Here is a 22,857-nt window from a genome sequence, read left to right as displayed (position 1 = left end):
TGAGAGCAAAAACAGGGAATTTAATTTATATTGAAAGGGAGAAAAGAAAAAGAGAATTCAAGTTAAAGTAAGATCTGATACAATGCCCAGAGACATAAAACATCCAGCAGATAAATCGATATACAGAACTCAGACGAAGCTTCAGCCTTCAGTGGTTGGACAAGAGAATCACTTCTGTTGCTTCCACAAACATTGAGTCCAATATTTTCTCTTACATAAGCTTCAGACTTATCTAAGCAGAGCCCTGGATTGCCACTAAGATCCAAATTCCTTCCCAACCTCTTCAGGAAGAGTGGGTCGAAAGGAACAACACCAGATAACTTGTTTCTGCTTAGATTCAAGTGATATATGTGAGAGAGGCCAGTTAAACCAACTGGAATTTCACCTATTAATCTATTGTTCTGCAGTGATAAAGTGCTGAGGTTCAGAAGCTGAGAGAAACTCTGAGGAATATTTCCTGAATACCCTGAATTTGCAAGCCTGAGTTCTTGCAGCTTCACCAATCTTCCAAGCTCATGTGGCAGGGGAGCGAACATTGGGTTGTCGTCCATGATAAAGTACTCTAGGCTCTCCAACTTCGCCAGTCCTTCAGGAAACTTCCCTGTCAATCTGTTGTTGCTCAGAGCCAAAAAAACCAAGAAATTAAGGTTCTCAATGCTGTCAGGGATGCCACCAGTGAGCAAATTCGAACTCAAATCAAGCTTCTGAAGAAGATCCAGTTGTCCAATTGTGTCTGGAATAGGACCCGTAAGCAAATTATAGCTTAAATCAAGCCCCTCAATATTCTTGAGACTTCCCAGTAGGTTTGGGATAGTGCCTGTGAGGAAATTGTAGCTCAAATCAAGGTGTATCAATGAGGTTAAAGTAAAGATCTCTTCTGGAATTCCCCCAACCAGGTGGTTTTGAGTCAATGTGAGGACCTGGAGAGATTTCAAAGCAGATAGCTGAGGCGGTATTGGCCCGACGAGTGCTGGGTTTGATCTCAGACTGAGCTGTTGCAGTGAAGAAGTAGAGATACTATGTTGGGGTAGAGAGATGGTTGTTCTGGTGTGATAGAAGCAATGGAAGAAGAACACAGATTGAAGGTAGGGAAGATCAAAGATTTCAGAAGGGAAGGTGGCTGTGGCCTTGCAGGCTGGGTTGGGTGGCGTGCCAAAATCAAGCCTAGAGACATAGAGGCGGTTGTGTTCACCTGTTTTGCACTCTATACCAGGCCACGAAGAGCCTGGTTTACATGGGTGTGGATTGGAGACTCTCCAGTTTCTATCAGATGACATGGTCTCCATGATCTTGAACAAAGTTTCGGTTTCAACCGGGTCCATGTCAATGGACTGGACGTTGTTGTCGGGATGTTGTTCATTCCCTTGTTCATGAATGGGCAGAGAAAGAGCATAAGGTGGTGAGAATGTGAAAAGCAGAAAAAGCAGTACAGGAGAGATTGAGAAGCACCGACCCATTGTGGAGAAGTTTGGCTCTCTGCTTCTCAGTTCCAACATCTGTTTGGGTAGCTTTAGGAATGGATTTCATGAGCGAGTAAGATCAAAGCTCAGAGAGAGAGAGAGAGAGAGAGAGAGGCAGGGGGATGTGATTGAGGTGATGGGTGGGGCCATTGAGTGAGAGAATTGGAAGCCCAGGTAGGGTCAAAAGGATTGAAAACAGGAGGGGAAAATAGGAAGGAATTCAAAAGAAAGAAGAAACAAAAGAAAGACAGAATTTGATATTTGTGAGAGGAGGTACATGAATTCTCATCAGTCATCACTGTTTCTGCATTTGGGTCCCCAAGGCTTCCAAGCTTCTGACATATTTCTATTTAGTAAATATAATACCTTCCAACTCTGTCTATATCTGTGAAAGTGTGGAGACTGTTTTTTTCACGGCATTTCCTCTCTGAAACCGAAACAAAATTAAAAATTTTAAATTGAAACCAATCAAACCCATTGCAGCTAGTTTTCCCAAAAGCACTATAAATATAATGAATCTTGTTAGCTCCCAGCAACCTGCATGCAGTAAGGAAGATCCACCAACCGTGTAAATGAGTACGTGATCCCTGTTCATGTGCAGTTGATTCCTGTACCGTTTTGGGGCCACGATTCCCATGTGCATTCTCGTGGGCCACATTTATGTCAATCTAAAGCCAGGGGCACAGCCACAGGTTATAGGAATTTTGGGATTCTGCACTTCCTTTCCTGCACTTAACGTGTAAGGACCCATGAATATGAGACAGCACATGAAAAGGGACACTTGTCACGGACTGTTTGGAATTGCAGGAAAAATATTGCAGCATATCATACAGTGGTCCCCAGGGTCAGAAAGGGACCCACCTCTTGCATCCTATGTGATGAATGCCTAGATATGGTGTCTAATCTTAATGTGAAGATGCACTTAAAAGTATCGGAACATATACCCTTGGCCCACTTTTCAGTTTCGTCCAACACCTGAGAACAACGTTGAATGGACAACATTCTGACGCCAGTCAACTCCTGATGTTACTTAGAATTCTGGTCTCCACTGGCCAGTCTGGGTCATGTGGGGGTTACTAGGAGTCTGGGACCATTACGTGCCCTTTGGTTAAGAACCGAAATGTCCATGGCCGTAAGGCCTAATTCCTGGTTAAACTATCTAGGCTAAGTTTGGGGGTGCTTAAAAATAAGTGTTTATTATTTTGAAAATAATAAGTTCAAAATTTAGATTTACTTTAAGTGTTTATTCATTAAGTACTTTTTTTTTTACCTATTATGACCCACCTCCTCATTTTAAAATATTTGTATTACCCCTATTTAAAGTAAGTACTACCCCTATTTCAAATGAGCACTCCCAAACTTAGCCTTACTGTAACGAGTTTGCTAATGCGTCCCACTACACCGTCGAATAGTAATAGCCCCTGCATTTCTCAGAAGTCAGAACACGCATCCCACTTGAAAAATGCAAATGAATAGGTTTTAGAAGAGCTGGCAATGAAGCCGACGTGCAATCCAAAGTTCAGACCCTTTCAGCCCCTCGGTACCAGACAGACTAGTTCTACAGAGTCCCCCTCAGGCCAAGCAATATCCTTGTTGAACTCCAGAGTCCAGATCATCAATGACAAACAATGACACCCACCTTTAGGCAGAACACAACAATTACTAGATGACAATGGTTGATCCACGCCTTTGGCTTGGTGGTAAATGACGAAAGACCCATCATGGTATCCCAAACCAAAGGCTCTGATCATCCCATTAACATAGACAGAAGAAATGCTCATTGTGTCAGTTTTTTCTTTTTTCTTTTTAGGGGGGTTATTTGCCTGAGCAATCTGGACCATCCAATGTTTCTGATAACCGCATAGAATCACAGAGCATGATCTGTATTGGAATTGGATGGTTCAGCTTACTTAATGGAAAACACACTTTAGATGAAACTGAAAGCAAAATGGCTGTAAGCATATTTCCTGCAGAACTGTCTATTCATATGGGAAACGGGTTTTCCAGTTTTACCCAGACAAATGTGCCAGAGAATCCAATTCCAAATAGAACGTTACCAGAACCTGCAATGTTCCAACTTTGCAGAGAAAAAACGGGTCCCCTGCCTTTCTTTAATCTTTACTTTTCCCAGTAATTTATGCTTTTTTCAAGTTCCAGCAAAAGGAATAAAATAGGGAAACCAAAGTACTCATACGATAGACCAGACAAGGAACAGGGTAGAACTCCATAGGTCAAATATCAACTTATCACACTGTCACGGCTGTTAGCATTGAAAAAAGAATATAAAAAATCTCAAGCCTGCTTAAATGAATCACAAGTTACAAGTATCCACTAAAGGTGGCTTTATTTAGTCACATCCTTACAGAAACATCATTCTCTCTGTTCATGTTCTCTGTTGGTCATAAACAAGGAAAAATAATGCAAATTGAATAAGAGCTAACACATTCATCTCTGTATTCCGCCAAGACAACAGTACATTATTTTTCACTGAGATTGAATGTTGTTTGTTCAATCTGACAAACATCCAAGTCACAAGCAAGAATTCACAATTCCAGTTTTAAAATTAGAATGTTTCCTGGTCTTTCCATTTGATTCAATCTTTTCTAATTTCAAGTGGCTTTGATATAGAGATGATGAGCCAAAAATGAAGTTGAGCATTTCATACTGGATCTCATTGCTTGACTGTAGAAAGGTCGTTCAGGAGGGATGTAAAAATAGGGGTGCAACTTGGGGTCGAGTAGTTGGATTGAAAATTTTTTAATGGACATAGGGCTCAGGCTCAAGGTTGATGTAGTTGAAATTCCTTAAATAGGCAACTCAAAATTGCACCGCTTTTATAAAAGATCAGCCATCCTTGTGTTCAATTCTTTATTCCATATTTAAGTATAAAAGTTTTAACATTTTTTCCTGGCAATGTGCCACAAGCACCTTTTTCTATTAAGAATTTCAATGCATATTCCTTTTCTACCCTTTTCAAGTGTCTTCTGGCTTACGAAGTACATTAAATGCCAAGAACTGACCTTGTAAGCAATGATGGGTAAAGAAATCATCTATACATGCTTCCAAAAATTAGGAACTGGTGAATCTTGTATGAAGGTTATTTTAGACACTGCCTGCTCAAGGGTACCATTTCTGAAGTACGACTTGCTGCATCAAGACTGCCGAAATGCTTCCTAGTGAAATGTTAATTATATTAACAACATCATTGTTGAGCTGCAGAAAGTGGCAGAGCAGATCAGAGGCATTGTTGGCGTCTATGAATAAAGCTCTTTAATGAGCAGCTAAAGAAAGGACTGCCGAATTGAAATAAAGCAAAGATGCATAAAAATAAGAAATAAAAAGAAAAACAAGAATAAAACAGTTTTGCATTGGAGAGGTTCCTTACCCACTGAAACCCTTCCTTGTCTTGGAGGGCAGCACCTAGCACGCTTTCCCCAAGATTCGCAATTTGGGAAGCAACTATACAGATTACAACTTCAGATACATCTATCTGTATAATGAAAACATAGTAAACTTAGGTTACAAGAGATTTTAATCTCCATAAAATAAACTGATAATTTATGTCAGTATTATTCTATGCTACCCAAACACCATTTTTTTTAATGGTATCAAACAACATTGCAGTTCATCTATATGCAAACATGTATTGGTATTAAAAAAAATTAAACCAGGGTACCCTTATTTCTTGTATGCAAACAAGACCACCCATTTTGATTTCCTTGTGATTGAGGCCAGCTAAACCAGCAATGATTAAAAAAAAAAAAAAACAGATGATAAATTATGTAGGTAGGACAACCCGACAAAAAGACTAAGTACTGTTTGATTGTCTTAATTGGCAAATTAGAGGCTTTCAAATTTTTGCTTAACCTCAGACTTCTAAGTGCTTGTTGAACCAGAGAATAAGGACAAGGAAAATAAAACACAGATGTAGCAATAGCAAAGTTGAACCAGTAAACTTCTGATCTTATATTGGGAGTTTTAATGGTTCAGCTTAGTTATTAGTACATCTGTGTTTTATTTTATGAGTTCCAGGAGAGAGAGACTAACTGGAATTAACCAAGAAGCCATCAAGACCATTGTTTCAAAAACCAAATTGACCATCAACCTGGAAAGTTAGTACGGTGGCAGGTCTGGTCATTCAACCAGGCGGTTAGCCAGGTGAAACAGACAAAACTGAAAAATCCCAGGACCCGGTCATTTGTCCAGTTCACCAGTTCAAATTCCCAGGACAATGATAGTTTGAAAAACGCTGATCAAGACCATCAAAAGTGAAAAAAAAAAGAAAGTGCAGGAAATTAGAAAGAGAATGTGGGATGATATTGCCAAGGAATAAAAGAGAAAAGTACAAGAAAAACGATCTATAGCAAATAGAACCACAGAAACTTCTAGAATCTCAATTCTTTACACATTCACTCTTCCAAAAATCCAGTCACATGGGACCTCTCTTCACAGAGTGAAATTTAGACTTGAAAGCTAGGCAGTAACAACTCTAAGAATCAACCACTAATCCTACTACAACCATATAGATGATGGAATGAATGGTCCATAGTTTCCTTCTTTTATTTAGTTCTATTTATGTTTTATGTTTGTGAATAGCGACCTTAGTTATGGGCCTGTTTTCTTCTTTTTTCTTATTGCTTTTAGTGCTGGCTACCCTACTAAGGGTATTCATGTAATTGTGCTCACATTACAATCAAAGAATAAAAGATAATTTTGGGGGACTGGAGAGAGGTTCCAATTACTTTCTTCCTTCCCTTTTCTTCCATCTTCTTCCTCCATTGTTTCTCTCTCTTCCATCTTCTTCTCTTCTATTTTCTACTTTATTTCAGATTATTACAGGTGGGATCTGCAACTACAACTAAATAAAACAAAGAGAATTCCAAGCCCAAAAAGTAAAAGATCCAATTCCCATCACAAACTGGCACCTTGTAACTTGTAAGTAAAACAGCAAAAATTCTCTCTACGCGCATTTTATTGGATTGGTAACTGATAAAATTCATCTAATGATACCTTAAACTTAGGCTGTAAGAAAGTGATAAACATGGAACTTAAAAATTTTAAAAACTCTTTAATATGACACTTTATATCATTGTGGTTCTTTGGACTCATTCAACATATTCCTGAGACAACAAAAGATATGATTTTTGGTGTCAATCCAAATGAGTGACTGTCAAATTTTACACATGAAGTCTCACATGATAGACTGGATTTGAGGTGTTGAGTTACTGCTCAACTCAGGGTTCCCTTCGAGGGTTTACCAGCCGACTTACAAAGAAAATGAAGAAGAGAGAAGAGAATTGGGTCAATGCTTGGATGCCCTTTATTTCCCTCCACACCCCATTATATACTTGTTACCAAGGTTCAAAGTATCGATACACCCCAATCACTGGAAGGGGCGTATCGGTACTGTGCACCTAATTCCAGCCTTTTTTTGTCAAAAATAGACCAAGGGGTAGGTCTTAAGCCTGCCTACCCCCTGAAATAGGTCAAAAGGCCAAAAGGCCTGTATTTCGAGTATTAATACCCTACCAATATGATATGATACAATACAAAACGGGGCGCATCATGTTGAAAATTTTAACCTTGCTTGTGACATTTCCATTTTAATTTGAATTTGATCTAGAATATTTTTGGATCTAGATCTAACTAACTGGTTACTGATGTGGCCTCCTTAAAGGGCAGCCCAGTGCACAAGGTTCCCACCAATGCAGGGTCTGGGGATGGACAGATGTACGCAGACTCACCCCTGCACGTGTAAACAAAACAAATGGGGTGTGAGTAGGCTGTAGTTTGTCTGGACTGCTTGTGGTGGGCTGGTATTCTGGGCCTGAACCTGGGCTTTACTACTGTTCCCCGACCTAGACCCTTCTGAGTTTCTATCAGTTGCTCCCTCAGTAGCATCCTTATCCTTGAGGTTGAAATGGGAGAAAGTATTGTTGTAGTTTGTGGCATGGTTCCCAAGTTGCATCCTTCAGAGGGAGGTTGGACCAAGCAACTAATGCCTCCCTCACATGTCTCTTGCCTTGCTTCACCATTCGGTAGGCTAAAATTCTGAGTGGCACCACCTGAAGGACCCCTTCCTCAATAAAAGAGAAGGATTGTGGTAGAATACTGCCCACCAAAAGTACCCCTTCAAGGGTGGCACAACATCCTGAAATGGAGAGGGAGAAAAGATAAACTACTCAGTAATGTCAGCCTTTATTACTTGATAGTCGATACAGGCCAATATATAGCTATGCCTAGGGGATACACTGCACATCACATGCACAAAGGTTTTTCATAACAAATTCTGATAGTTAGTTATGCCTACGTGGCCTTCTAGAATAAAGTCGAGCAAGGGTAGGTCGGGTTGGTGCTCCTAGCATTGTGATGTTGGTATGACCTCCGATATGGGCCGGAAAACCACTATTGAGTTAGGCCCTAACAACTCCTCCTCCTTGGGCTTATCCTTGCCCTCAAGGTCAAGTTGAGGGAAGTTCTGTCAAAGGCAGTGCAGAGCTCCTAGGTGGCATCTTAAGGGAGCAACCCAACCCACATCACTAAGGCTTCCTTCACAATCTTCTTAAGATCTTTAATCCACCGATGCTCCAAAATCTACTAAGGAGTGATTGTAATTCACCTTCTACAGTAACTAGTGGCAAGGTGGGGGTTGCTAATGGTGTAGGACCTAAATGTTTCTTGAGTTGGATATCTTTGCAAATCCCTTAATCCCATCAATGGTCAGTTGGGCCCAACTGGCAATAGCCACTATATTCCCATGATCATGTCAGCCTCATTGAGCCTTAGTATAGGTGGTTGCCACCCATAACATGTATTAAGAATGGTTGTATGGGTTGTACTGTGAGGCCAAGTTGTTTAGTCAGGTCTTAGGTCCATGGTCATGAAATTCAACAACTTCACTATCAATGAGGACAATCACCCAGTGACCTTCAGGCAATTCAACCACTCCTATATTCTTGCCAAATCAGCCACAGCCATGACAAATTGCAGGTTGCTATTCTTTAACTTCCAGACAAATTTCATCTTTCAATCCTTCAAAAAAGCATCCTACAAATGCTTTTTATGCTATCTATGCACCCAAGTAGCCAACCTCTCAAATTCAAGTTGACTCTCTCATAGAGCCAACTTGTCATAATTATGAGAGATTTTTTACATGGTCTTTGAAACCAAAGGGCTCAAATCTGGCGTAGAGGGCTTCTGATAAGTCAAACCAAGAAACATGGGGATTGAATTGTCTAAACCATTGGAACCAAATGATGGCCTCACCATCTATGTAATTGAGGCAACCAATACACATTGATGACCAGGTATTTCATAATATTCAAAATATCTTTCTACCTTGAAGATCAAGGAGATTGTATCCTCACTTGTGAATGTGGGAAAATCCAGCTTTCCCAATTTGAAAGTAGCACCAACGCATCCACCATTTACTTGCACCCCTAGTTTGAACTTTCAGTCTTAGTGTCTTGAGTTGAAGTTTTGACCAGTAGCTCATATATTTTTTGATAGATAATGGTTGTTTTATTTATTAAAATTAACAAGAATATACAACATACAGCTCCCCGCAATGAGATGCAAGGTGCAGCCTCTAGACTATATCATAAAGCCCCTTGTTTGGCTAGAAAATCTGCCAGGCCATTTGCCAATCTTCTTTCCCATTGAACTGTGACTGAGATATTTGATGTTAGCCACCTAAATCTTCTCAAAGCCCCCCTGTAGGGTCAGGCTGCTATCTCTGGCTCTTTTAGCCATCCAATAACCAATTTGGAGTCACCTTCAATTAGTAAATGCTTCACTGCCAGCTCTTTTGCAATTTCTGCTCCTTATTAGAACAGCTTGGACTTCTGTGTTAACTGAATCTCCCTCCCCAATAGGACCAGAAAATAGAGCAGCAATCTGGCCCTCATCATTTCTAAAGACTCCCCCAATTCCAGATGGCCCTGGGTTTCCCAAGCTGCTGCCATCAAAATTTATTTTAATAACACCTGCCTCAGGAAGCTTCCACTCCACCAAAGGCCTGTTTCTAACATCAGAACTTTTGGCTACTTGCTCCCTCCTCCTTATATATTGAAAGAGAAGGGTGAGAACAGGTCCAAAGACTTTACCCAGCTTATGGCCCTACTTAAAATACTTTCCAGAACACAAGACTGATCCCTCTCCTTATCACTAAAAATTCTGGCATTCCATTCCTCCCACATAGTCCACCACAGCAGCTCTAGCACACCTCCAGAAGACTCTACCTCTCCTCTTTGGCCACCTGAAAGTTGTAGGGTCAAAGAGACTACAAATCTGCTCCGGCTCTGTCCACCTGCACCCAAAAAGATCAAAAAGCTTCTCCCAAAGGCCTAGAACAAACTGGCAAGAGATTAGTAGATGGTAACAACTTTCTTCATTTGCTTTGCAGAGGGTACACCAGTTAGGGGAGATACAAAGACCAGGTCTCCTTTTCTGTAAAACATCTAGGGTGTTTATTTTTCCAAGAGAGACTTTCCAACAAAGGGCTCCCACTATTGGAGGGATAGGTTTGGACCAAAGAAAAGGAGCCCAGGGGCAGAGGCTTCCAAATGTGAGTATCTGGGAAGAGGGGTCCAAGCAAACAAAATCAAGAGTTTTAAGGAGCAAAGCAACTTGGTCAAGCTCAGAATCTCTTAGATCTCTTTTAAAACCCAAGTTCCAATTGAGGCCAGAGTTGGAAAAGGACAGAAACCTCTGAATTGGCTCATTTTTAAATCTTGAAAGGAAATACAAGGAAAAAGGTCCTTGAGGGTGAAGTCACCAATCCAAACATCCTCCCAAAACATAACCCTATCTCCAGTACAAGCATCATACCTGATCAAGTTCAAAAAAGTAGGAATAATACTATGAATAGCCTTCCACAGGGAGATCAGCGTAGCCCACTGAGACACACCAGCATCCCAATCATTGCCCTGCATCACCATGCACACTTCTTACAACTTTGTGCCAGTCTGTCCCTTTCTAGGGGCCACCTCCAAAGCCATTTGCCTAACAAAGTTGTGTTCTTCTCAATGTTCTAAAAATCGAACCAGACCGACTGGTTGAACCAGACGAACTGTGACCCAGGCCCCTCGCCGGTTCAGACATACCCCCAAAACCGTTCTATTAAAAAACAGTAAAAAACTGCCCACTTGTCCAGCTCAACCTGGGAACCGGTGAATCGGCCCCAATTTTGCATAACCAGCCGGTTTTGTTATACCCTAACTTTTATCACAAGAAGACAAAAAATGCAAAATTGAACCAAACAAAACTTAAGGTCTTAATTTACAAACCTAAGCCAAATCAAAATCCCCAAAACCCTCGTCCCTCTTTCTCTTTCGTTCGAACTCCAGCCATCACCAAACGTCGCCTCCTCCACTGCTAGCAACACTCACGACTCACTACCTCACCACCGACCGCCTCAAGCAGTAGTCGACGATGTCAGGTACTCTCTCTCTCTCTCTCCTCTGCTTCCTCCTTCGCCTCCCCCTCCTCCTCCTCTAGTGGTGGTCTATTCACCGCCACTTGCATGACAATGGTTCCTCTCTTCTCCTCTTTCCTTCTCCTTCTTCTCCTCCTCCTCCTGGTGCCTGCTTCTACAATTTCCGACAATTTATTTTATTTTAAATTTTAAATATTTATTTTTTAATTTCTGAATTTGAAAATTTGTTAGCATTCATTAGTTTTGTTTACAGGTTTGCTCAAATTCAATTGATCTTTGTTTCAAGCTTTCAATCCACCAAATTCTAACACAATAAACAAGACAACCCACCTACTTGTTCAGTTTCAGGTTAGACTAAGCCCCCTTCAAAGCTTGGAACAGATTTACGTAAACAGTGAAATTTAAACTTCAATAAATTGATATCATATTTTGAATTTTGTAGAAATAAATTAAATAATTAAATATTATAACTTAGGAATTAGGTTAACTAATTGTGTTTAATTTATAATTTTATACTATCTAATTTGTTAGAATTGAGTCTTAAACTTTGTTTGTTGATGTATTTGTTTTCATTGTGGACATATTGTCTTAAACTTTGAAAGTTTTAATTGTTATTTTATTTCTATATTGGATTATTTCGGATTAATTTTCCTTTATATTTAGTATTTTTTTGATATATATATATTATTACATCAGCACGGTTTGACCTCTGGTTCAACCCCGATTGAACCTCTAACCCATAAACCTTTTCCTTTACCAGGTCGATGTCCGGTCCAGTTCTTAGAACATTGATTCTTCTTCCTTAGATTAAATTCTTCTTCCTTAGATTACCAGGTCTATCCCCAAGAGTAATCCAAGATCTTCGTTGGTGACTTGTCTAAATTCTGGTAGAATCAACACCCACTTTGCAACAGATCTTCTAATTGTTGCCGCTATCCTGTTCATTGGCCAACTTTGTCTTCAAAAAATTCTCTCTTCAAATATTTCAATGTATTGCAGAAGGGAACCCTTAGATCCCAGATAACCACTAGACCATCCGATAGACCCACAGCATTCACCTCCACCCATTCTCCACTATTAGTCCATTCTCAAGTTGAATGTCTCCAGCTTCGTCTCTTGCAGCAACACTGCATCTCGGATGTGATTTCTTGGAACATTCCTCATTAAAATCCTTCTTCTTTCCTCTCTTAAGCCCCCCACATTCCATGACACTAACTCCATCTATAGGCTCTGCCTCCACCCCTCCCCTGCTTCCTGCTACTCAACCCAGTCTATTCTTCATCAACTTGTTGAGGAATGTTTCATCTTTGGTGTTGGCCATGGCTCTGTTACCAACTTGTTCAATACTTGAGTTACTGTTCAACTTAGGGTTCTCTTCAAGGGTGAAGCAGCCTCCTTACAATAGAAATGGAGAAGAGAGAAGAGAATTGGATCATTATATTTCAGTTTTAATTGGAATTTGATCAAGAATATTCTTGGATCTAGATCTAATTGGTTGCTAATGCGGCCTGCTTCAAGGGTGAAGCAGCCTTCTATTTCCCCCCGCATTCCATTATATACTCATTATATTTCAGTTTTAATTGGAATTTGATCAAGAATATTCTTGGATCTAGATCTAATTGGTTGCTAATGCGGCCTCCTTGTAAGAAACAAAACGAATGGGTCATGAGTAGGTTGTAGGCTATGTCTGGGCTTCTTGTGGCAAGCTGGTATTCTAGGCTTGGACATGGGCTTTACTACTATTCCCCAACCTAGACTGTTCTATCCAAAAAATAAGAACCTTTGTCAACCAAAGAGAACTTGCTAGACATGGTTAGGAGGATATTATGATTTCTTTCATAAAGAAGCAGTTTAAAGTGTTTTCCTTTGCTAGTAATTAAGCATGTGCATTGCACATGAGAATTTTTTCTTCATATTAATTACTTGAATTTTAGATACATCATGGTTAAGATAGAATTTGAAAATTAATAAAAGTAATAATATAATTAAAACTAAACGTAAATACTTGTTTTAACAATTACGTTTATTTAATATGATGAATATAGAACATTAGAAATGTTTCCAAATGTTTTCGACAAAATTCTGCACTTTTTTCATTTTTTGTGTTCTATCTTTTTTTAAATATTTATTATTCAATTATGACATCATGAGTTTCTTTGAAAAGTTGGATCATTGACCCACCATCTAAATAAGAAAATACTTTTGCTTTCGGATTAGTTTTAAGTTATATATTTCATCTACATTATATAAATAATTTCTACTTATCATACTTAATTTTTGTTTGACATAATTAATATATAATTTTTCATATATTCTTTTGATTACTTGTACTTTTTATTTTTTTAAAACTTACTATTTAGCTATCATATCATTAATTAATCCATTTGACCCAACCCACTAACCCACCACCCAAAAAGAAAAATAGTTTGATTTCTATGTTGACATTAAATTTTGTATTACATTTCCATCATTGATAAAATTATTTCTTATGTATAATACTTATTTTTGTTCAATATAATGAATGTATAATATTAGATATGTACTCAATATTTAATTTTTTTATAAATATATAACATTAGATATGTGCCCAAATGTTTCTCTATTTTTTATTTTTGTGATTCTTTGTATTTTTTTATTTTTAAAAATTTTATTATTTGACTATGGCATCATTTCATTTCTAGGTTGATTTTAAATTTGGCATTCCATTTCCAACATTAACAAGAATACTTCTTACATTTCATACTTTTTTTGTTTAGCATAACGAATATACAAAATTAGAGATATACCAATTCTTTTATTTTTATTTTTATTTGTATTATATATTTAATTTATTTTATTATTTAATTATGACATTATTTGTTAACCCATTTGACCGATATGGTAGAATTGCTTACCCACCACCGGAAGGGAAGAAAATGGTTTTGTTTTTAAATTCATTTTTTAAAATATTTATTTTTGTACTATTAATATTAATGATATGGATTTAACTAGTAGAATTTAGTGATGAGAAAAATATATCTTAAATATAAGATTTAATGAGAAAATATACCTTGGATATGATATTTAATGAGTGAAAATAGGAAAATAGTTTTATTTCCAATTAGTTTTAAATTTTACATTTCATTTCCATCATTAATAAAATCATTTCTTATTTATCATACTTATTATTGTTTAATATGCAGAATATATGATGTTAAAAATGTTCCAATTTTTTTAATTTCTATATTTTTTTTGCATTTTATCTATTTTTAAATTTTATTATTTAATTGTGACAACATGGATTGTCCTATTTGACCCAAAATGATTTAACTTCTTATCACCACCTAGATGAAAACACTTTTTTCAAGGTATATTTTAAAAGTATAAGTTTTTGTGTTATTGAAATTATCAATTTATTATATATGGATTTAATTAATAGAATTTAATGGTGAGAAGAAACAAAAATGCCTTAAATATAGGATTCAATGAAGATGAATGCAAGTTAATACCTTAAATTTTGGATTGAATGCATTGAATATCTTTAAATTACCTCTTTTCAAGTCATTTAATATCAATAACCAATTACCCTATTTGCCCTCTTTTTTTATGAATAAATTTAAATATGGAGGAATAAATTTTTTCCTCAAAAAATTCCAGAAATATTATTGAGGCTATTTGTACTTTTTAAAGTAGTATAGATATATGGAGTTTGAAAGTTTCCTGGTAGTTCAGAGCATATGGGAGGTCAAAACATGCAACTATGCCAAGTAACAAAATAATGGAATCTCTACCACTCACTTGGGGTGATCATTTTCAGCTTGGTCGGGAAATTCCGGGCTTTGGCCAAGGTTTTGTGTTTAGGCCCGGCCTAAGCCAGAGCTAGGTGCACATATTTAAATATAGGTACTTTATACATAATTTATACTTATATAGTTATCTTATTTTATGTTATATTGTATATTTTATATATAAACATTATAACATGACATTTATAATATATGTTATATATAATATATTAAATTATATAATGTATAAAATATATTTTATATGCATATTATACGCCATACAATATAAATAGTATATATATAATATTTTACATGTAAAAGACAGGCCCAAAATCAGGCTTGGGCCCGGGCCCAGGTTATAGCCCTTATCATAGGTGCAAAGCCCAGCCCAACCTTGCCCATGATCACACCTACCCTTACTCTCATATGTGAGATCACATACAAACATTGCACAAAGCAGCAGTCCCTTCTATCTCTCCCTGTCCTTTCTCTGTGCACCAATTCATTGTCATTTACCATTTCATCAACAACTCTTTCTATTGAACAAAAGAAATCTCACCCTCCAACACATGGATATTGGATGATAAGACTAGTGGGACAAAAAGGCCGGCCTTAATTTGATGAGCCTTCCAAAATTCATTTCCATTGCTCCTTTAACCTAGGAATTATTTGCAGAAGAAGAGATCAATAGGCAGGACAGTGACATAATATAATCCTTGAATTAATACTACAACACCTCATAATAAATGCCAAACAAGCATTTGATATGTTCGCAAAACAATACAGGAGGGATAACATAAAGAGCAAATAGTAACCATGGATAATGTACACCAGGGTGGAGGGAGAGAGACAGAGATACCTGACCCACAAGACAGCCAACATAAGCAAGCAACGTTGAAGCTAGAAGTCCAGCAATGGTTCCTTCAACACTCACAGCACCTTCTGTTCCTCTTGGGACTACCTTGAATGTTGTCACTAGATACCTGTTCTTGAAGCAAACCAGAAAAAAACCTGAAAGTCAGAACTTGTATGTCCAAAAAAATATAAAAAAAAAAGCCACTACCAAATGTTGGTCCCAGACCCCCAGTTATCTAAGGTCTTGGAAGAGGTGGACTGGATATGGACCTAACCTTTGACACTTTTCTTCTTTTTTTTTTTTTTTTTGCATAAAGTGGTTGCTCTCAGAGTTGAACCTGCTCTCTCACACTTGTCAGCCCAGATTTTATAGTGACAAGCTGTATATCCATTTTACTTTTATTTGGCAACACGTAATTGATAATTCTATGTACTAAAGTCTGGTCAATACTCTCTTGCTCCACAACTTCAACCTAGCAGATAGTGCTTCTCCGGTCATGGATTTCTAGACTGCATTGCTCACCTGGAAGAACCATCCTGGCCAGCTGATGGGTAGGTCAAGTTCTAATATGTTGGTAATCAATTTTTCCTTTAAAAAGATGTGATTAGGGCGGACTTGAGAAAAACAATTCCTCGGAGGTTGTCCAGTTGGCCAATTTGAATTTTGAAGGCAAAATAACAAACATCAAGGCAATGGAGACCTGGGCACCTTGGTAATAGAAACCAATGGATTGGAGTCAGAGTGAAGAAGCTCATCCACGATCAATTTCTTTTCATCTTGTCTTCAAAACAAAAGGCCCAAAGAGTTCTTCAGAAGGGCCTCTGATCTATCAAGAAAGTTCATTTGCAACTTGATCATTGGAGCACTCCTGCTGGCTGTTCCTCCTATGAATCAAAGGAAGACTAGAGGGATTATCTGTGGGTATTCACATGTATGGTCTTCCTCCATTTTACAGAGCCCAGAAATCATCAGATAAATAAGACACTTGTGGAATTGGAACAGTTAATTCCTACCCCATTAAGACTAGACCTTCAAGCAAAGGTGATTTCACAGTCAGTTAATATGGGGATTGAATCCCAAAGGTGATTTCACAGTCAGTTTAGCCTATAGAATAGCTGTGGATTTAGATGAATTCATGGGCCCCACTCGAAAATCAACTGATACCCAAAAATAAATGTAAAACTCTCAACAAAGGAATTCCTTAAGATGAGAGGGATAAATATCAACCCTGAATGCCCAAGCTGTGGGTACAAGGAAAATATGAACCATATATTTTGCACATGCCTGATGGTAAAACTAATTTGGGCTACAATTGAACCATACTCCCCTGGTCCAAAGGATGGAGAAATATCAACTCTTCAACAAGGAAAAATGATGTAAAAAGATCACTCATTATTGGGAAACAATTTCATTTCTATTAGGGGCCATATGGAAAACCAGAAACAAAAAGAGCATGGGCCATGTTCAAAGAATACCTATTAGAGCCAACAGGCTCGAAGTATCAGTCAAATATCAAAAATCAAAGATGAATCTTATGGAAGCAACAAAACCAACAGGTGGTTAAAATTAGCATCAACACATCAATAACAAAAGAAGGGCAGGCAGCTATAGGTTGTCAAGGTAGAGATAGCAATGGAAGCATTACCTTTGGAAGAGAAAAACCAATAGGCAACACAGCAGTCAACATGGCTGAGGTATGGGCAGCAAGAGGAGCCATCTCTATAGTGAAGAATAGATGATTTCATAAAGTGATAACCAAAGGAGACTCAAACTTGGTAATAGATTGCCTAAAAGGTCAAACAACCATGCCATATTAACAAGTGCTGATAACAGACTGCATGCAGATGATAAGAGAAGTGAGAATGCAGGTGTCCTTTGTGCATGTCTATAAAGAAGACAACCAAATGGCAGACTATTTAGCTGGTACAGGGCATACATTTAATATAGAGTTGCACGAATTATCAGGATTTTAATCTAGATTACTTAAGTTTTCAGGATTCATGGAGAAGGGCTATCCCCTGACATGTGTAGCCACCTCTTCCTTGCATACCCCTAAAAAGGGAAACTTCTATTGAGGGCTTATTTGCATAGATAATGCTAAATCAGAGCTTACTGCATACTAATGGGTGCAAACGGTTGTGTGTGTGTGTGTGTGTGTGCGTGTGTGTGTGTGTGTGGGGTGGGGTGGGGGGGTGGGGGGGTGGTCATGTCCTACCAAGGGTGAATGTTGTGGTGGAACAACCGATGTATACCATTAGGGGTGGATTCGAGCCAAGCCGAATACCTGACTATTTGAGCTTGACTCGTCAAAACAAAGTTAGGCTCGAGCTCGAGCTCAATTCAAACTAGAGACTTGAGCTCAAATTCGGCTCAACTCAAAAGCTCACAAGTTCAAGCTTGGCTCCGCTCGAGCTCGATTGTGAGCCAACCTTCCTATAAAAAATAAAAATTATATATATAATTTATTTTTTATTTTACATACAAAAAATAAGAATTATAAAAATAATTTATTATTATAGATAAAAAAATATTGTATATATATATAAAATACTATTATACATATAATGAAAATTATATATGTATATATTAGGCAAAGAAGCCTATATACCAGGCTCGAGCTCCACTCAAAGCTCAGTTTAGACCAAGCGAAATCGAGCTTTTCACAAGCCAAACTCGAATAGTTTGTGAAAAGCTTGATTTGTTCCCATCCCTAATTCCATTATGTCTGGACTACAAGCCTTTTGTGGGTCCAATGCCATCAATACTTCTTAAGGCCTTGGAACTAACATGGGAGGAGGTAATTCAAAGCTACCAAAACCCTCTTGAACAATCTCTAGTTCAAGGGTTATAGGCAGCCATGGGAAGGAGACCTCTTGAACAAAGGAGAGATGGTGATCAAACTAATACAAGGGTACTGAACATTTCTGCAAGGTGATGAAAGACCAGACAAGGTGAGCTCTGTCACTAGAGGAGCAAGAGAGAGTGAGAAACCCCACTAAAAGCACCACATGGCAGGTGAAGGAAATGCACATGCCATGGAAAAGATCATGCCCTTCCATCCTAATATGTCCAATAGAAAGGCAGGATCCTCCCAAAAGACAAAGGAAGATAAAAGAGTAAATGACCATTTTTATCCACCCACTAGGTATTGAGGAGGGAGGGGTAATTTCTCAAAGGTAGGAGCTGAGGAGAACTCAACAGCTGAGCCCCTGCCCCAGTTCAACCATGCAAGCTGAGTTTGATCCCAATCAACAAGAGAACTAAACACTGTTGAAAAAATAAAGTTCAATACCTGTTTTACTGATAAAAAAAAAAAATTAAAGTTCAATACCTGCCTTCCTCAGAAAGGCACACAGCTAGCCAAAAACAGCATTCCTGGATCACCTTCATCTAGTGGCAGTGAGAAAGTTGAGTATGGCATCTCTATATGACTCTTTTAGAGTTAGCCCAGCTACAGTAGAGAGTCCTACCCACAAATGCCCATCACCACCTCCCCATAGCCCCACCTCTGCTTGATGCATCAAAACTGGCTAACCTGTCTACTGATCATAGTTGGCAAGAGCGACTAGTCACAAATAGGGGCTGTCCATGCTCAAGGATCACTCCAAGCATGAGAAATTTCTCAAATTTTGTAAACAAAAGGGAGTTGATTAATCAACCAATCAGAGGTGCCAAATTCACTTGGACAAACAACCAAGAGAACCCAACCCTTTCAGGCTTGACAGATTTCTTGTATCAGCTGACTGCGAAGAGTATTTTACCATTGTTTCAAAGAATCTTTGCAACGTCCTATGTCAAATTAACACCCCATGCTTCTTAACTGTAGATGAATTCTAAGAATCCCTGCTCCTTTCAGATTTAAGATCATTAGTGTAAGGCACATGCTATGCACGTGTGCAAGGGTAAAGATAAGATTGACATTATGCAATCAAATTTAACTTTTATGACTGCACAAAAACCAAGGCAAGTATCCACTTTATAATAGTATAGATGTGGCCAGAAGAATATGGTCTACTAGAGCTAAACCAATTAAGAAACTAGCCTCAGCTAGCCAAAACTGACAAGAGATCCATGGTGGAAAGGCATATGTGAGGTAACATAGATCAATAAAGCCTTCTCCTTTGAAGAGTCTCAGAAATATTTACATTTCCATGTGTAAACTTCTCAACACAAAGCTCTAGTTTTAGGCAGCACTGGTCCTGGACAAATAGCACTAACAGAACAAACCAAGTTGAGGAGTTTTAGGAAGGGCTTTAAAACAAAGGACAAGATAATGGGCCCAAAGAACCATGAGTCCAGATCCTACAATCATAATAGGAGGAAACAAGAGAAACACTTTCCAAGAGACCAAAGAGAGTGAGAACAACAAAGATCTCAAAGTCCCTCAACCCTCATTTTAAAGCTCAAAGATGTTTCAGACCCTAAGATCCTAGAAGGTTCTCTACTTCTCCAAAACTAATGATCCACTAAGCCATTCTACCCCAGGTTATTTTTGAGGGAGGAAATTTATTCAAAGCACCTGATAAAATACTGCAAGTTTCTTGCCTTGAAATAGAAGGTGCAATACTACCACCCTCTCCTCCCAATACTAAATCCTTTTAAGAATCCCACTTGGCCACTTCATCCATTGGATCACTAATCTTTAAGGACATAATAAACAACAATGGAGGCAGTAAGTTTCCCTGTCAGAGCTCCTTTTCGGCCTAAAAGGGTTAAGATGGGAAAACATGTGAATGAAAAACACCCTTAAAGCCATCTTATCCATCTCTTATAGAAACTCATTGTGCCAAGCGCAAATCCACATAATCACATGCTTTCTTCATGTCTAACTTATATAGCAATTCTGTTCTTCAAGATCTTATTAAATCGTTCATCCTGCATAAATCTGACCTAGAATTAGTCACCCCCAAGAAAGGCACCAAATAGCCCCTTGAGGAAAAAAATTTTCAACCCTAGGCTTCCAAAACAAGCAACAATTGAAACCTCAGAGAAATCCCTCACAACAGATGCTATTTAGATGCTTGGAATTATTCCACACTAGAAACCCAATAAGCAATTCTGTCCTAAGCTAGCCGGTACCTTCATCTTTCAACCTTTTCTCTCCATAGTGAAACCTAGAACTCTCAGTTGGGCTTACATAAAGCAAATATGAACATATAAAATGATCTCTATTAGACCAACGGACCTGAAGGCCTATGGACCTAGCCCATCAGATTTCTTAGCAATTAAAGGAATAAAAGTGGCAGTCAAAGATAAGCAGATTGTAATGTTGAATAACTCAAAGCTTGCGTTAATGGCATACAACCTAATGAAATCACTAGCGATCATGCACAGAAAGCTCAGAAGACCATGGTTGAAACTTGAAAGCAAAGGGCCATTACTCACGTTGTTTTCCCATATGCCTTCCCTATCTCACTGGAAACCGTATCGCTCAATTTCGTACAGAAGCTCGCCACAAACCCCAGTTGCAAGAGTCGTGAAATTGCAGCTCCACCGCCCCCATATATCGATAGAACAGCACAAACACAGCCAGCAGCACTGGATCCAATAACACTACCAGGCCCTCTTCTTCCTTTTCTCTTCTCAGCCACTCCTTGAGCCTCCTTTTGTGCCATTTTCACTTTTGTCGCCGCCGTGCCCTGCGAGATCCCAATACCCGGGTTCAAAGGATGATGAAAGAAAATCCTACAATCGACCAATAGGAACTCCACTTTTACACTTTCTATGAACAAAAATGAAAAGAAAAAAAAACGAAAACCCAGGATCAAATACAGGAATTACAGAAAACCCAGATGAGATTTCTCTTACAAGGACGAAGTACATCGCTACAAGAAAAAAGCCAGAACCTCCGAAAGCCCGCCAAGTCAAGGTACCCAGTAAGAAAGCAGCCCCAATTCCTGAAAGCGATAACCCCGTGACGAGAAGCGGAGAACCAAGCACGAAAATGAGGAGGTTACTCAAGAGTGCAGATTGCCATGTGGGTGGCGACGCTTGGATGATATTAAGAACTCCTGAAACAGCTCCCTGAAACCCTGATTCAGGAACACGGACAGCTTTGATGGGAACCATCATGAGACCCCTAGGTTTCGGATCGAGCTTTAGGCTTGTCCCTCGGGGGGAATTGATGGTGAGTGGGGAGGAGAGAGGCGAATGTCGCACAAGGGGTATCGGTTGAACAGTTAAAATTGAAAATGCCATCGGAAGATTCGTGGGGAAGGTATCGAATGTCTTCAGAGTTGACTAAACTTTTCCTCCAGTTGACTGTCAATATTCTCTCTGTTTTTAATTTCGCGCGAAATTTTACATATTACATGCTGAAGAAGAAATTCAGGAAATTTTTTGAAGTTTCATGGAATCGCAATGCACTTTGACCGTAACCGGATTCAGTCAGTGCAAAACCCCCGTTCGAAGACCAAAGAAGTGCGGAGAATACAAGTTTTGGGATTCTACTACCCCTGTGGGTACCGGTAGGTAGGGTATTAGGCTAACGTGAATTTTATGTATTAAGTGTTGAATTTAATAATATTTTGAATTTTATGTGTAGTATATTTTATAGTTTGTATTTGTTGCATGTATTAATTAAATAATTGGAAACTTTGTTATTTGTTCATGTTATTTTACTTAATGATTATATATAACAAGAAATAATAGGAAATTAGATATGGATTCTAAACCCAACTCACCCTATCCTTAAATGTGGGGAGGGTTTGGGTTCTAAAAACCCAACCCACTACGGATTTTGGGGTGAGTATGGGTTGGGAGGTTTAGGGAGGCAAATAGGGTCTAGAATTTACAAAACCACCATTAAATGCACCACCCTATTGCCATCCCTACCTATAGCCGCACATCAAGAGCATCTCTTGTATATTTGGTAGTCATTCATGGGGAGATGTTTTCAGTTTGCAATAGTCACTTATGCACAAGATGCAACCAATGTTTTGTGGTCAATAAATTCAAACTAATTAGATGCAGTCATGCTAAAAAAAACATGTTAATCAATAATTTAAATGGTGTGTTCAATTTGAGGTTGAAAAAAAAGTGGTTATATCTATAACCATACCACCTCTTTTTTAAAATGACAATATTGGTTTTGAACCACCACATGTGTTGTATTATATATGATTCTTGGTGTGTTTTAAATTAAATCACGTAAAACCATAACTAATGTCTAGTTTGTTGTTCATTTCTTAAATTCAATACATTGTCAACTTTTTAGTATAACTCACATGTATAAAAGCAATCCATCTATATCACCACTTGACCTTGATTGTATGGTCATTTATTTATCATGCCTTAACAATAATTTATATTATGTTAAAAATATAATGTAATATAATATAA

At 38.3% G+C, this 22,857-nt stretch overlaps 2 protein-coding genes across 4 annotated transcripts; both read right to left on the bottom strand.

Annotated features, from left to right (window-relative positions):
• On the bottom strand, positions 1–1,781 carry LOC148867095 (uncharacterized). Its single transcript, XM_088977405.1, has one exon. The coding sequence runs from the start codon at positions 1,494–1,496 to the stop codon at positions 63–65; it is 1,434 nt and encodes a 477-aa protein (XP_088833531.1). The 5' UTR covers positions 1,497–1,781; the 3' UTR covers positions 1–62.
• Positions 1,782–4,292: 2,511 nt separating this feature from the next.
• On the bottom strand, positions 4,293–21,972 carry LOC148867094 (integral membrane protein (Protein of unknown function DUF92, transmembrane)). 3 transcript variants are annotated; one of them, XR_016109774.1, is made up of 6 exons: positions 21,325–21,972; positions 20,902–21,155; positions 15,520–15,643; positions 15,220–15,318; positions 4,846–4,950; positions 4,293–4,673 (listed from the first exon to the last, which is right to left on the bottom strand). XR_016109774.1 is itself a non-coding variant. In XM_088977406.1 (5 exons), exons 1-5 carry the CDS (start codon positions 21,712–21,714, stop codon positions 4,578–4,580), a joined length of 969 nt encoding a protein of 322 aa, XP_088833532.1. In that variant the 5' UTR covers positions 21,715–21,940; the 3' UTR covers positions 4,293–4,577. The 3 variants fall into 3 exon arrangements, 2 of the variants coding, with proteins under 2 accessions (XP_088833532.1, XP_088833533.1); XM_088977406.1 differs by lacking the exon at positions 15,220–15,318 and having other exon boundaries at positions 21,325–21,940; XM_088977407.1 differs by lacking the exon at positions 15,220–15,318 and having other exon boundaries at positions 20,902–21,201; positions 21,325–21,712.
• Between the last annotated feature and the right edge of the window lie 885 nt (positions 21,973–22,857).

The sequence above is a fragment of the Nelumbo lutea genome, chromosome 3 (genome assembly GCF_056320005.1).
Source record: "Nelumbo lutea isolate HS-2025 chromosome 3, American lotus-T2T, whole genome shotgun sequence".
In the NCBI taxonomy this organism is placed as follows: Eukaryota; Viridiplantae; Streptophyta; class Magnoliopsida; order Proteales; family Nelumbonaceae; genus Nelumbo; species Nelumbo lutea.
Note: the sequence above shows the minus strand (reverse complement) of the source record. Positions and strands in the feature narration are given on the sequence as shown.